Raw genomic sequence first — 13,962 nt, 5'->3', positions numbered from 1 at the left:
TACCCATCAAATATTTCTGGGTACAAGCACAAAATATATCTAATTAAATATTCAGTTTGGAATTTGGGGGGAGGGATAGCTCAGTGGTTTGAGCATTGGCCTGCTAAACCCAGGGTTGTGAGTTCAATCCTTGAAGGAGCCATTTAGGAATCTGGGGCAAAAATTGGGGATTGGTCCTGCTTTGAGCAGGGGGTTGGACTAGATCCCTTCTAATCCTGATATTCTATGAATTAATGTAAAAAATGTATTTAAATTTCCCTACGCCTACCAAATACTACCCAGGTAATCTTCCCGTGCCCCGCCCCCGACAAAAAAGCATTGATGTTGGATTAAGGGGGAGTAACTCGTCTAGTGAAAGGGCTGTGTGACAGTCAGAAATGCCAATCTGTTGATGTAAGAGCATATGAGGTCTCTGTCAAGGTTTTACATGAGTTTGGGGGTGGGGGGGGGGTATGTACTGCTTTTGGGTATCCGTTGGAGATGGAATTGAAAGCCTTATGGAGTATTGGAGTGTGTTATTGCCACTGTTATAGATAATATAAAGGTTGGAAAGAATACAGGAGACTCTTCCCTCAACTACTTCTTGCTATACCTTTAAGGTTTTACATGAGGGGGGTGGGTCTTGATGCGACCTTAACTGTCATTAGACGTACTTGTTTATTAATAGCAAACTGACAAAGCGGGTTCTTCTCAGCAGACCATCCTCTCTTCTGATTGATAGTGTGTTGAGTGACGTGACTCACATCTGTCATGAGTAGTTTGTTCTTTCTCTGTCTCTCATCTTCTCCCCAGGGGGAAAACTTTATATGCCATGTGGTGTTTTTGTTGTGGTGGGATTTTGGTTTTGGGGTTGTTTTTTAAAATGTACAAGCTACTATGAGCTTTAAGTTAGTGAAGGTAGGTTGAAGAAATATGCCTTGCACTTACAGTGGAAGATGGCAAGGTCTGTGGTGGTCTTTAGGTCCTAGGGGAGTTTGTTCCACAATATCAAATAGACCCCTAGTAAAGCTCTATACCCCACACAGACAAGCTTTTACTCTTATGATAGAAAGTTCCATTTAATCTGAAGAGCAGAGCTGCCAACCATGGTCCTTATCCCAGGGGATTAATCGATCTTCTGGGTATTCTGTGCCAAGGCCATTGTATGCCTTGAAGGTAAGGACTGAGACCTTGAATTTGACTCAATATTCTATGGGAAGCCAGTGTAGCAAGAAGTCTGATGTGCTTGTGGTAGCCCATGTTGCTGAAGAAACATGTTTCAGTATTCTGAACGAGATGGAGTTTCTTAAAGTCTGATGGCTCCAACCTTGAACTTTGTCTTTACAAATGATCTGTTCCTACCCATGGCCACAGGGATCAGAGAGTCCAAGCCACCACTTTCCCTCCACCGCTTTGGATCTGCATAGCCCTACCTCATGACAGCGTTACTCAATTTTCCTAACTAACCTAACATCTTGAGACCTTTCCCAAGATCTCCCTCTCCCTTTGTGTGTGTGACCATGCATTTTCCTCAGGGCATTCTCTGTTAGCATGATAATGAACATGAAAACCTAGGGTTTCTCTCTCTATCTTTTTGCCTGAACAGAGCTTGCAAAAGATATATAAATCCAAGGTACTGTGCTGGCAAATATAATTTAGGTATAATGAGGTATCCTAATTAAAATAGGTTTACTTGTTTTAAAAAGGCATATAAATATAGGAATACTTTTCAAAGATGGGATTGGTGGCCAGATCCAGCTTGCCATACTCATGTGAGGAGTTCCATTGATTTGAGGCTCTGAGTGAGTAAAATGAGTACCTGGAACTGGATGGCTCAAGGATTTGCTATTTGAATAGAAATTCTTTTACCAGCAAGGTCATTCAGTTCACTAGTGATAGGGTGACCAGACAGCAAGTGTGAAAAATTGGGACGGGGTGAGGGGACACCTGTACTCTCACAGACTTCTGTGGAAGTCAGTAGGACTCCTGGTGGGCTCAGGAGTCTGTGTAGATTAGAACATCTGGCCTGCAGTTCCAACAAAAATTTTAGAAAAACTTAAATGAAACTAAATATTGCTGAGCTTGAACAACTTGAAAAGAAATTGGGTGAGGGTGAGGACTGCTCTCCTCTTCGCAGCACCGTTGCAGTGGGTTAGTGTTACAGCCTGGCTATTAACTCTTCTCCTTCATCTTATCTTGTGCGAAGGCGGAGGAGAGTCCTGTGACAGCAGTGAGCTCTGCTATCAGAGAGAGCACTTCAGTGTACAAACAGCCTTGTTATACTTGCACTCTGTGTTCCTACTGTAGGACAGATGTGTATGTGCAAAGGAGCCTTAATCTCATATATGCATGGCAAGCATCCTCATAATATAAAACATAGACTTTAAATTTATGAAATTGCCCAGTGTTAATGATGTTTAAAATGTGTGTTGCTTAACACCATGGGCCCAATATTGTCCTTGATAGAAGGATACAGCCTCCACTGAACTAAAGTAACATTCTCTCTCTGCATCTGAGGACAAAGTTGAGCTTGCTGTGTTTTAAATAGGCAATGTACTTCAGTCTTTGGTAACAGTGGTACACAGTAGATGATTTGCTCTGAAGTATGAACTCACTCCTTCCTAGTGCTACTGAGCTAGAATACATACTCAGATAGAAATTGTGGGTGCAAATCATATTGCAAAATTGGGCCTTTCTGTGTGAGAAGGGGAGGTGGTGGTGGTGATCTTACTTTTATTAAAATAAATCATAGAATATCAGGGATGGAAGGGACCTCAGGAGATCATCTACTCCAACCCCCTGCTCAAAGTAGGATCAATCCCCCATTTTTGCCCTAAATTCCTAAATGGCTCCTTCAAGGATTGAACTCACAACCCTGGGTTTAGCAGGCCAACGCTCAAACCACTGAGCTATCCCTCCCCATGCTGACTGACAGTGGAGAGAGTATGTACTATCTTTAGACTTGTGCCACTGCTTGTTCAGTTGTAAATATGAGATTCATACTCTTCAAGACTGCTTGATACAATAAACTCTGGTTTGGGTATTTTCTAGGCAAGAAATTACAGTTACAAGGGTAATAATTGAATATTAATGAAATCAGTAACTGGCAGCAGCAGTTTAGTTTTGTTTTCTTTCTCTGTCTATGTTGTGCAGTTCTTCACATGGTGAAGCTTTAAGGGTAGTGATAGCCACATATAGCACATACCTGCACAATTCATTTGTGCAAATAAGATAATTTACACACTTCATTAATATGTGTAAAACACATGTTCATAGGTAACCTTTAAAAAGTTCACATTTACCCATAGTTACTGAACAGTCATATCTGAGTTACCACGACAGTATTTTTTACTCTAAGCTTAAGGAAATACAGTTCAACATTTTAATTAGGGCTGTCAAATTATTAAAAAATTAATCGCGAGATTAAAAAGTAATCATGATTAATCACTGTTAAACAATAATAGAATACCATTTATTTAAATATTTTTGGATGTTCTCTACATTTTCAAATATATTCATTTAAATTAGAACACAGAATACCAAGTGTACAGGGCTCACTATATTATTACTTTTTATTACAAATATTTGCACTGTAAAAAAGATAAAAGAAATAATATTTTTCAGTTCACCTCATACAACTACTGTAGTGCAATCTCTTTATCATGAAATGCAACTTACAAATGTAGAATTTTTTTTACATAACTGCACTCAAAAACAAAACAATGTAAAACTTTAGAGCCTACAGGTCCACTCAGTCCTACTTCTTGTTCAGCTAATCACTAAGATAAACAAGTTTGTTTACATTTAAGGGAGATAATGCTGCCCACTTCTTGTTTACAATGTCACCAGAAAGTGAGAACAGGCATTCGCATGGCACTGTTGTAGCCAACATCACAAGATATTTATGTGCCAGAAGTGCTAAAGAGTCATATATCCCTTCATGCTTTGACCACCATTCCAGAAGACATGTGTCCATGCTGATGACAGGTTCTGCTCGATAATGATCCAAAGCAGAGCGAACTGATCCACATTCATTTTCATCATCTGAGTCAGATGCCACCAACAGAAGGTTGATTTTCTTTTTTGGTGGTTCAGGTTCCATAGTTTCTGCATTGTAGGGTGACCATATTTTCCTATGCTGAATACGGGACACCTGGTAAAATTACTCTTCTTCAAATGAGTTCAACGGCAATCCATCATAATTATGCAGTATAAATATTCAAATTAACATCAAGTTGACTGAGTCCCTGTTTAAAAGAAATATTGTGTAGTTGGATTCTTTTTATTTACCTTTTTATCTTTAAGGCTTTAGGGTTCACATGGGGAGGGGTGACACACACACCCCTACCCCCCCCCCACACACACTCTCTCTCCCCCCCCTACACTTCTCTCACGGGGGGTGGGGGGGAGGGGCGTGACTGACCTACTTGACCCTCCCTGGCCAGTACTCTCCACCCTTCATGCTGGGCTGGGCCCCGAGATGGACGCACCTTTCCTGGTACCTGGCACCACATCTTCCAGAGGCAACACATGGGAGGCACGCAGGGTCACATGCCCCCCCACCCCAGATTTATGCCATGGTTCACACTAGACTGTTGAGGGGAAGGAGTGACCGGGCCTGTGTCTTTGCAGAGCTCATCTCTTCTCCCCACTTCCCGTGTGGCTGGAAGCAGCTTGTTCCTTCCTGCCCGCACAGTGTCGAAAGGCAGCTAATACCTCCAGGCTGCTGCTGGCCATGGACATAACCCAGACTCCTCCTGTCCCCCGGCTACAGTGCGGGCAGGAAGGGGTTAAGCCCTGAGGGAGCATTGTGTACTAGGGCCCAGGGAACCTGACTGCAGGGGCTTCAGCGAACTGGGCCAGAGAGATGGCTCAGCAGAGGAGTCTGCCTAGGGAACAAAGCAGCACTGCACGCCCTGGGGGCAGGACCCAGGGTGGTGAGGGGGTCAGGTGAAGAGGGTGCTAAGCCCTTGCCCTGGGGCTGTGGAGCCTGCAGGTTTGGGGCATGAACAGGCTGAAAATCACTTCCCAGCTCCCCCGCACTCCAGAGCTTAGCAGAGGGGCAGAGAGGCTTCCCCATGCCAGCGCTGTATGGGGCTTTGGCACATGCAGGGCTTGGCTCCTCCTGGTCAGCACCCCAGGCCAGAGAGTCTTGGGCTTTCCCAGGCACTGGCCCAGCCAGAGGTAGTGGGGAAAGGAAGGAGCCTGCTGGCCAGGCTGTTGGTGACCTGAATGCTCCGACCAGGGGCTGGTTCTCCGCACAGCGCTGGGAGCGAGACACGCCCTGCCGGGGAGGATATGGAGGAGCAACGGGGCTGAGGGGGGTGAAGGGGCAAAGCAGGGAGAGGAGTGAGAAGGGGGGTACATAAAGGGCCAATGGGTGGGTAGCAAAAATGACACACAACGGGCTGCTGCCTGGCCGCACTCACCATCCACTGCCAGCACCAGCTGGAAATGGGATGGGGGAGCATGGCCCTGCTGGCCAGGAACCATAGACTATCAGGGTTGGAAGGGACCTCAGGTCCAATTTGGTCATCTAGTCCAACCCCCTGCTCAAAGCAGGACCAATCCCCAATTTTTGCCCCAGATCCTGAAATGGCCCCGTCAAGGATTAAACTCACAACCCTGGGTTTAGCAGACCAAAGCTCAAACCACTGAGCTATCCCTCCCCCCAAGAGCCAATACGCAGCAGGGTCTGCATTGATGGACCAGCAGGGGGAACGGCTTGCCCCGCACGCTGCATCTTCGCCCTGCCACCAGCCTTTCATACCCATCCCCATCATCGGCCACTAGACCGCTCCCCAACGCACCTCTGGTGGGTGGGCGGCTAGTGAGCAGGGATCTAGCCAGCAGCAGGGACCTGCCAGTACTGATGGGGAGGGGAGACAGAAAATATGGGACACTTTGCTGATTTTTAAGAAAAAGTCGGGACACCTGCAGGAGGGCTTAAATATGGGACCGTCCCTTTAAAAACCGCACGTCTGTTCACCCTCCTGCATTGAAGTGTTGCTTTTTTAAGACTTCTGACAGCATGTTTCACACCTCATCCCTCTCAGATTTTGGAAGGCACTTCAAATTCTTAAACCTTAGGTCAAGTCCTGTAGCTATCTTTAGAATTCTCACATTGGTATCTTCTTTGCTTTTTGTCAAATATGTAGTGAAAGTGTTTTTAAATCGAACAACATATGCTGGGTCGTCATCTGAGACTGCCATAACACGAAATATATGGCAGACAGTGGGTAAAACCACAGAGTAGGAGACATACAATTCTCCCCCAAGGAGTTCAGTCACAAATTTAATTGATGTTTTATTTTTTTAATGCGTGTCATCAGCATGGAAGCATGTCCTCTGGAATGGTGGCCAAAGCATGAACAGGCATACAAATATGCAGCATATTTGGCATGTAAATACTTTGCAATGCTAGCTACAAAAATGCCATGCGAATTCCTGTTCTCACTTTCAGGTGACATTGTAAATAAGAAGCAGGCAGCATTATCGCCTGTAAATGTAAACAAACCTGTTTGTCTGAGCAATTGGCTGAAGAAGAAGTAGGACTGAATGGACTTGTAGGCTCTAAAGTTTTACATTGTTTTGTTTTTGAGTGCAGTTATGTAAAAAAAAAAAAATCCTACATTTGTAAGTTGTATTTCACGGTAAAGAGATTGAACTACAATATTTGTATGAGGTGATTTGAAAAAAATATGATTTCTTTGTCTTTTTTTATAGTGCAAAAATTTGTAATAAAAATAATAATATAAAGTGAGCACTGTGCACTTTGTATTCTGTTGTAATTTTAAATGAATATATTTGAAAATGTAGAAAAACATCCAAAAATATTTATAATACATTTCAGTTGGCATTCTATTATTGTTTAACAGTGCAATTAAAACTACGATTAATCACGATTACATTTTTAAATCGAGTTAATTTGCTTTGAGTTAATCACTTGAGTTAACTACAATTAATTGACTGCGCTAATTTTCATGTCAGCTACCACATACAGAAATAGGAAATGCCATTTAGCTCTTCAGCCTTCTTGTGATGACATGTTTGTTTTCAAGTAAACAAACAAAAGCTCTCAAGACTTTTGCAATGCCAAACTGTCAAATATGCCATATCTATGGTGCCTAATCAGAAAAAAGTAATTAATGCAGGAATGGCTATTTTATTGGATAATACATTAATCATGGTATAAATGAAAACTAGTTCTATAATTCTAATGTTGTTTGTGACATGAATTATTTAACAATAACTGCTACATTTAATGTAAACTTGAAGATGATACTAAAGGATGGTTTTGAAAGAATATTTTCATCCCAAAATGTGTTTCATGTTGCGAGTTATGTCAGGAATATATTCAAAATGGTTTTAGATCCTATTGAAAAGTGTTAGAATCTCTGTTCATTGACTAAAATGATGCCCACTCCATTAAACTTTATATATATATATATATATATATACATATATATATATATAAATATTTTTTAAAATCTTCTTAATCTCTTTCAGTCCCAGCAAAAATGCATTGTGATCTTTGCACTGGTGTGCTGCTTTGCGATTCTGGTTGCACTGATATTTTCAGCAGTGGATATAATGGGAGAAGATGAGGATGGACTCTCAGAAAAGAATTGTCAAAATAACTGTCGGTAAGAGGTAACAAACAAAACTTCTCTTTTGGGGCAGGCGAGGACATCAATGTGTTTATATAACGATGCTTAATAAAAAATACATTCCCAGCATGCTATGCTCTTTATTCTATGACATTACAGTTGGTTTGTTAACTCTGGCAAAATAAAGCAGAATAAGAATCCTGAAGCTTTCTCTTTCCCCCTCATACACAGGCAGAATGAATATGAGAGAGCCATAATGTTGTTCTGAAATAGATTATTCTCTTTGGTCATCATCATTGGCACTTTGCAGTTTGGCCACTGACACTGTTGTCAGTTTCTCATAATTCTTCAGTGCACCAGTCTGCACTGACTGTAACCATTTTAATGTTGCTTCTCTTGGAGACTCTTCTGGAAGCTAAATTTTATGCTGTGAAGATGTGACTCTTGGCTTTGACAGTCAGTGCATTGGCCAACCTGAGCCCATACCTGTGAAAGTTCAGAGAATAGGACTGAGGTGGTTCACACAGCTGCTAGATCTGCATATCCCTCTCCCCTGGACTCTATTGAGCAAGACTGACAACATTTTTGCAGCACTGTTACCTTCAGTGTAACCAGTTTGCTGTTCATTACACCCACACCACTGTGCTTAGGATTTTGGGGAGGGCAAATGAGATGGTTCTTTGTGACACACTCCAAGCATAACTGACTCATATAATGAGAACAAGAGTGGCTGAGGGGGTGGTGGCTATGATGTCTTCTGATCTCACTCAGAGTTCTGTTGAAGTGCAGCCCAGTTGCAAATTCTGTTCAACCCTGGTGATTAGATTAGATAGAGGGCTCTGTCTGGAGCCCTCCATTTGCTCCCCATTTTCAACCCATCCATCTCATGCTTCTTGTCCTCACCATCAAGGCCCTTCACAACTGTTCCCTCTCTACTTATCCACTCTTGTCTTCAGTTGTCTTGCTCAGCGCCTCTCCACGGTGACTGATGCCAGTATTTTCAAGTCATAATCATCTGCTTCTTCCACAACTGTCTCCACTCCTCTTTCCATACCCCATCTTACACATGGAACATCCTCTTGGGTCTTAAGAACACTTCCTTCCCCTCTTCAAAACCCCTCCTCCGACGAGACCCACTTCTCACATGATGCCTATAGAAATTAGCCAACTGACAATGGCTAGCTACAGAGCCAGCGAGGATAATTAATATGTATTTTAAAAATAGGCAAATACAACCTCGGAATATTTTACCCCTTATATCCAGATTTGCCTTTCTTTGCTGTCTTGGGTTGTGAGATCTGTGGGGCAAAACCCAGCTGGGCATAGCTAGCACAGAATGGTCACTGCCATGACATAAATAATAACTGAATTATTATTATTTAGGTTGTTTTTTCACAACTGTAATTGCAAACAAATGGGGCTAAAAATGTACTTTGTGCTTAATCTCTCTTTGTGAATAATATTGATCTATATACTATTCTGTGTTAATTGGTACATACCACCCTCTCTTCCTTTCTGGTCAGAGGGCTAGATTCTAATCTTTGCTGGTGTAAATTCAGTTTAAACCCATTGACTCCTAATATGTTTAAAGTCAATGGGATTTCTCTGCAATTACAGTGATGAAATTGAAATCAGACTTTGTCTTTCACTGCATGATCTAACTGCTAATACTTGGCCCAGAAAACACACCGATGCTGTCTGTATAATTTGCCCAAGGTATTTCTAATAGCATCTGTCACTACAGTATCCAAAGTGCTGACCACCTGCTAACATGGATTGTGATCCTATCCTCCTGGATGTGATGAAATTGGGCACCCTTATGTATTTAACATATTGCAGACTTAACTAATGTGGTGCAAGATCAGTTGCTGTTCCATGGCATATCATTACTATGTTGGGTAAGCACTTTGAAAAAGTAAGGCAAGAATTATTGAATTTTTATATTTCAGCTGTCTGAGTACTTTTGCTGAAATTCAGGAGCTGCAGTTTACATGTGCAGACTGGTGAAAAATCCAAAGCTCCCTTTTCTAGATGGAATTAATGTGCAGTGTAAGATTGTGTATGTTCTTTGACTCAAGTTTGTCTTTTAAATAGCTCAAGCATCCTAGAGATTGTGTAGGGGACATGCTGCTGTTGCTCGGATGAAAATCTCAAAGTTTTGTTTAAGGTTTATGTCTCTCTTGGAAGTCATCTTCAACTTTGAGATTTTTAGCATAATTTGTCTTGAGAGAATTCTGATATATAAAAAAACAAACAAACTACTTATTCCAAAAAATCAGCAAAGTGAAAACAAAGATTTTTGCCTCGTTTTCTTGGTGTTGGTCTCCTTTTTTATAGCTACCGAGAGGGATCAGGATATTATCAGCCCCATTTAGGAATGTTTTTTGTAGCATTTATAAATAAGAAGACTAATCTGTGAGTCTCAGATCTCTTCTGCAAAAAGCATTTCTATGTAACCTACATAAAATGGCTATTTGTGAATATAAATTCTCTAGCTAGGATGCTTCCTTCACATCAGGCATGTCTTCTGTTAATCATTTCATTTTTATTGTGCAAAGACATTTATTGGGTACCTTGCACAGATCGTCTCAGTCTTCACTGTTTTTTGCATTCTTGTTGGGAGTCTGTGTAACAAACATATGTCAAGAGAGTGATGCAGTATGCTATTAATTTGGTATTTTTATAGGAATACAGAACAGATTTTGCTCAGCATATTAAAAGGTCATAAAAGAAGCATTTTTGAACAAAATGTGAAATATATATGAGTATATTATTTGCATTCTTTGAGCCACCCACTGGTGACCGGGATCTTGCTGAAAGTGAGGTCATTCGTGACCCTAGCAACATAGGGTCAGATTGTTACAGGCTGCAAGCCAGTTTCGTTCTGCTGGTTTAGTAATTGGAAAAGGTTTAATGTGTGTTATTTTAAAAAATATGTTTAATTTTTAAAACACTGAAGGTCATTTCATTGTTCCTTAATTTCCACACTTCTAAAAAATGGCCCACTTCCCAAGCCTCTGGATGCATTTGCATCTTTAAAAAAGCAGTTAATTAAAAAATACAAACATCCTGATAACAATTAAGAGAAAATAGACACTGCCAAAATTAATTACCAACCAGCATCATAAAGACGAAAAATTGAAAATACCATCTCCATCCAACTCCAAAATAGTCTTTTTCAGGCACTGTTAATTACGAAAATAAGTATATCCATTTTGCTAAGTGCAGCATTCTGAAAGCTCTAAGAAAATAAGCACTTCTTGTTGGGCCAAATCCTAGAGATGCTGAGAGCCTGTATCTCCCACTGAAGTCAACAGACACGAGCACGGAAAACTATATTCGTTCTTGTTCTTCATAATGCCTGAAGAACAGAGAGGCCATGCCCCCTGATCTGAAGATCAATAAACTCGGGCTCTGGCAAACCAATAAAACCAGCTGATTCTGAGTTCATCAGAAATGCCCTGCTGTTGGCTTCAAAGTTTAGATCAGAACTGTTAACAGAAAGGCTGCAGCTGAACTCAATTGATAGGTATAACTGTATTAAACCAGATGTAAGACATTATTTTCCAATCTCTTCCACTGACTCTCACACTGGTGCAGATATACTCTTTATAATTAAAATGATTATTTTCAATTCAGTTGGACCAGTTCCGGAGAGGTGCTGAGCACCTGTGATGCCTGTTGACTGCAGTAGAAGATGTGGGCTTTCAGAACTTCTAGGATTTGGCGCAATGAGATGTAATTGTTTCGTTATGAACTTTCAGGATGCCTTGCTTAGAAAAACAGATATAGTTGTCATTTTAAATCATTTTTATTGAAATTAATAACATGAATTTGCACTTTGAGAGTGGAAAAATAGAAGTCCATTAACAAAATCAGTCATATCAGGTTAGAAAGTTTGTTGTAGTTTGCGTGTTGTTTTTTATTACAAATTTTTCTCCAGAGACACACATAGGAATATTGTTGAGAGGCACTGACAGATGCAGCTGGTTAAGAGGAGATGCTTAGCAGTCTGGGAACTCTTGCTGTGGGTCCATTAAGCAGTGCATCTATAAAATTAGATTATTGTAATTTGAAGATAGTACTCTTTAATGTCAGAACCATTATTAATAAATCTTGGTTAGTTTGTGATGTGCTGTTAGCCAAGACATTACTGCCTTACTGAAACTGGCTGGTAATTCTACAGTGGAATTATCCAGGGGAAAAACAAAGGCAGATCATAATAGCAAAAAATGGTCTTTGTGTCTCAGCTGTCTAAACCGAGGTGTCACAAGAAACCTTGATCCAGTCCCTACAGCATCATCTGTTCAATATGAGTCATCTTCTCCTCTGTGCTGGTGACAGAGGCTGCTGGGGCTCCTGCAGAGCATGGGGCAACTTTATCTCTCCAGATTTCCACTGTCTGTCTGGAGAGCCTCTAGAATGGCAGCAGCAGTTGGCTTAGGTGGCTGACTGCTCCCTTCAGTAGCTCTTTGGAAGCAGTGTGGAAGAGAAATAGAGTGGAAAATAAGCTATGTGGAGCCTTTGCCCATGTTTCTAAGGGCATGGTGGAGGGGTATGGTGGTTAATTTTTTGATTTGTTTGTTTTGAGAGCTCGCTTGTGTGTGTGATGGGTGGAGGCAAGTGATTTTTGGAAATCTGCCTTTGTGTGGGGGTCTGGGGTGTATTTGCTTTGAAGGAAATTTGCCTCTGTGTTTGTGCACGAGGTGGTGCTTTTTAGGATATGTCTGCACAGCAGCTGGAAGGATGCTGCCCAGAGCGGCTACTACACAGACACGTCCTAGCTCTGCTTGAGCGAGTGCACTAAAAATAGCAGTATGGCTGCGGAGGCATGGGCAATGGCTCAGGGTACGCACACAAGTACGTACCTAAGCAGTCAGGCTGGTTTGTACTCAGGGAACTAACCTGAGTTACCACACATGCTGCTGCAGCCACTCTGCTATGGTGTTGTGTTTGAAGAAGATTACTACATTAATGCAAACTAGGTACCTTTTAGTTCACACTGACACCATCCAGAAGTGGGAGTTACAGTGCAGCACTCTAGTGTACACTGCCATTCACAGCCCTGTAGTACAACCTGCAGGGCAGTGTAGACATAGTCTAGGAAGGATGGGATAGCCTCCTGCCGTTTCCCACACTGGCTTTGAAAATTGATGGGACCATCACTGCATGAGTATTTATATATCCTTTAGATTCCTTGTATCATTTCAAATGCACCTGTGGATGCACTGAATCTTTGTTGGGATGCTGCTAGGTTCTAGGATTCAATAATATCCTGGGGCAGTGAGTTCCACAGCTAAAATAAAATATTTTAAATACACTATATTTGTTCTCTTGTTCTTCTATTCTGAGAAGATAAATAGAAGCCTATGGCTTATTTTTTCTGTTGTTTTTATAAACCTCTTATGTATGTCCTCTCTACTATAAACTAAAGCAAGGTTTTATGACATTAAGTGAGCAGACTGTAGTGCTTGCTTCCATGGCTTTGTCATGTTGTGTCTCTGATAAATTGTGATGATCCGGGGAGAGGAGTGAGATTTTCTCTAGCACTGCATGAGTTCTACAAGTTTGGTGGGGGGTTTATTTATTGGTTTTAATTTTAACATACAAAATGTGACAGGCATAATAATAGACTGTCTAAACAGAGCAGGGTTTTCATGATTTTGAAAACATGCCTGTTATATATGCCTGTCAAAATTTCTGTTTACCATACACTTAAGCCAGTCAGCATAAAAATGCCTTCTCCCATTTTGGGGGATGAGTTGTAAAACTCCTTGTTTTTAAGATTACCCTTATGGCCTGCCATCATCATTATTTTTCCCCCAGTAACAAAAAGAGTCCTATGGCTTGGATACTGCAAAGAGCTGGGTGCCTCCTGCAAGCTGGTCAGCATCTCAAGCCCCCGTTGTATTGACAGGGAATTGAAGATGCTCAGCACCTCAGTGGAGGTGGTTTAGAACCTTGCAGGTGTCGACCAGTAAGCAGCTGTTTTTTTATTTTTAAGAAGATGTATGAAAACAGAATGCCTATTGATATTAACGATAAACCTGTAACTTTAGAGTGTACATTGCTCTGTCTTCTCTAGCCATATAACCAAATTCAGGGTATAGGGTTTCATTTTTCTAGTCCAATCCTATGCAAAACATTTTCAAAAAGGAGAAAATAAAAGTAAAAAAGTTTACCAAGTTTACTCAAGGCCTGATCCAACTCCCATTAATGTCAATAAAAAGACTATCATTGGTTCAATTGTGGGAGCAAGACTGGGCCTTAATTAGTTTTCTCTGAATTCATGAATCACTGTCTTCCTCAGAGTCCCGGCTGAACCTAGTGTTCTCCCCCTGAGTTTATTAAGATGAAGTGCTGGTTTAGTGCT

The 13,962-nt window shown here is 41.3% G+C and overlaps 1 protein-coding gene across 4 annotated transcripts in view; it reads left to right on the top strand.

The window, feature by feature from the left end:
• Positions 1-13,962, top strand: part of PLD5 (phospholipase D family member 5) — a 269,816-nt gene that overhangs the window by 93,061 nt on the left and 162,793 nt on the right. For 2 of the 4 annotated variants that reach the window (XM_048843741.2, XM_048843742.2), the window contains exon 2: positions 7,489-7,625. The exons of 1 other annotated variant lie outside the window; for it this stretch is intronic. In XM_048843741.2, coding sequence (XP_048699698.1) covers positions 7,489-7,625 — 137 coding nt within the window. Of the gene's footprint in view, positions 1-7,488; positions 7,633-13,962 lie in introns of those variants that run through there. One more of the 4 variants, XM_048843743.2, reaches the window with a different exon arrangement.

The sequence above is a fragment of the Caretta caretta genome, chromosome 3 (genome assembly GCF_965140235.1).
Source record: "Caretta caretta isolate rCarCar2 chromosome 3, rCarCar1.hap1, whole genome shotgun sequence".
Classification (NCBI taxonomy): domain Eukaryota; kingdom Metazoa; phylum Chordata; order Testudines; family Cheloniidae; genus Caretta; species Caretta caretta.
This window is presented reverse-complemented; position numbering and strand designations above follow the sequence as displayed.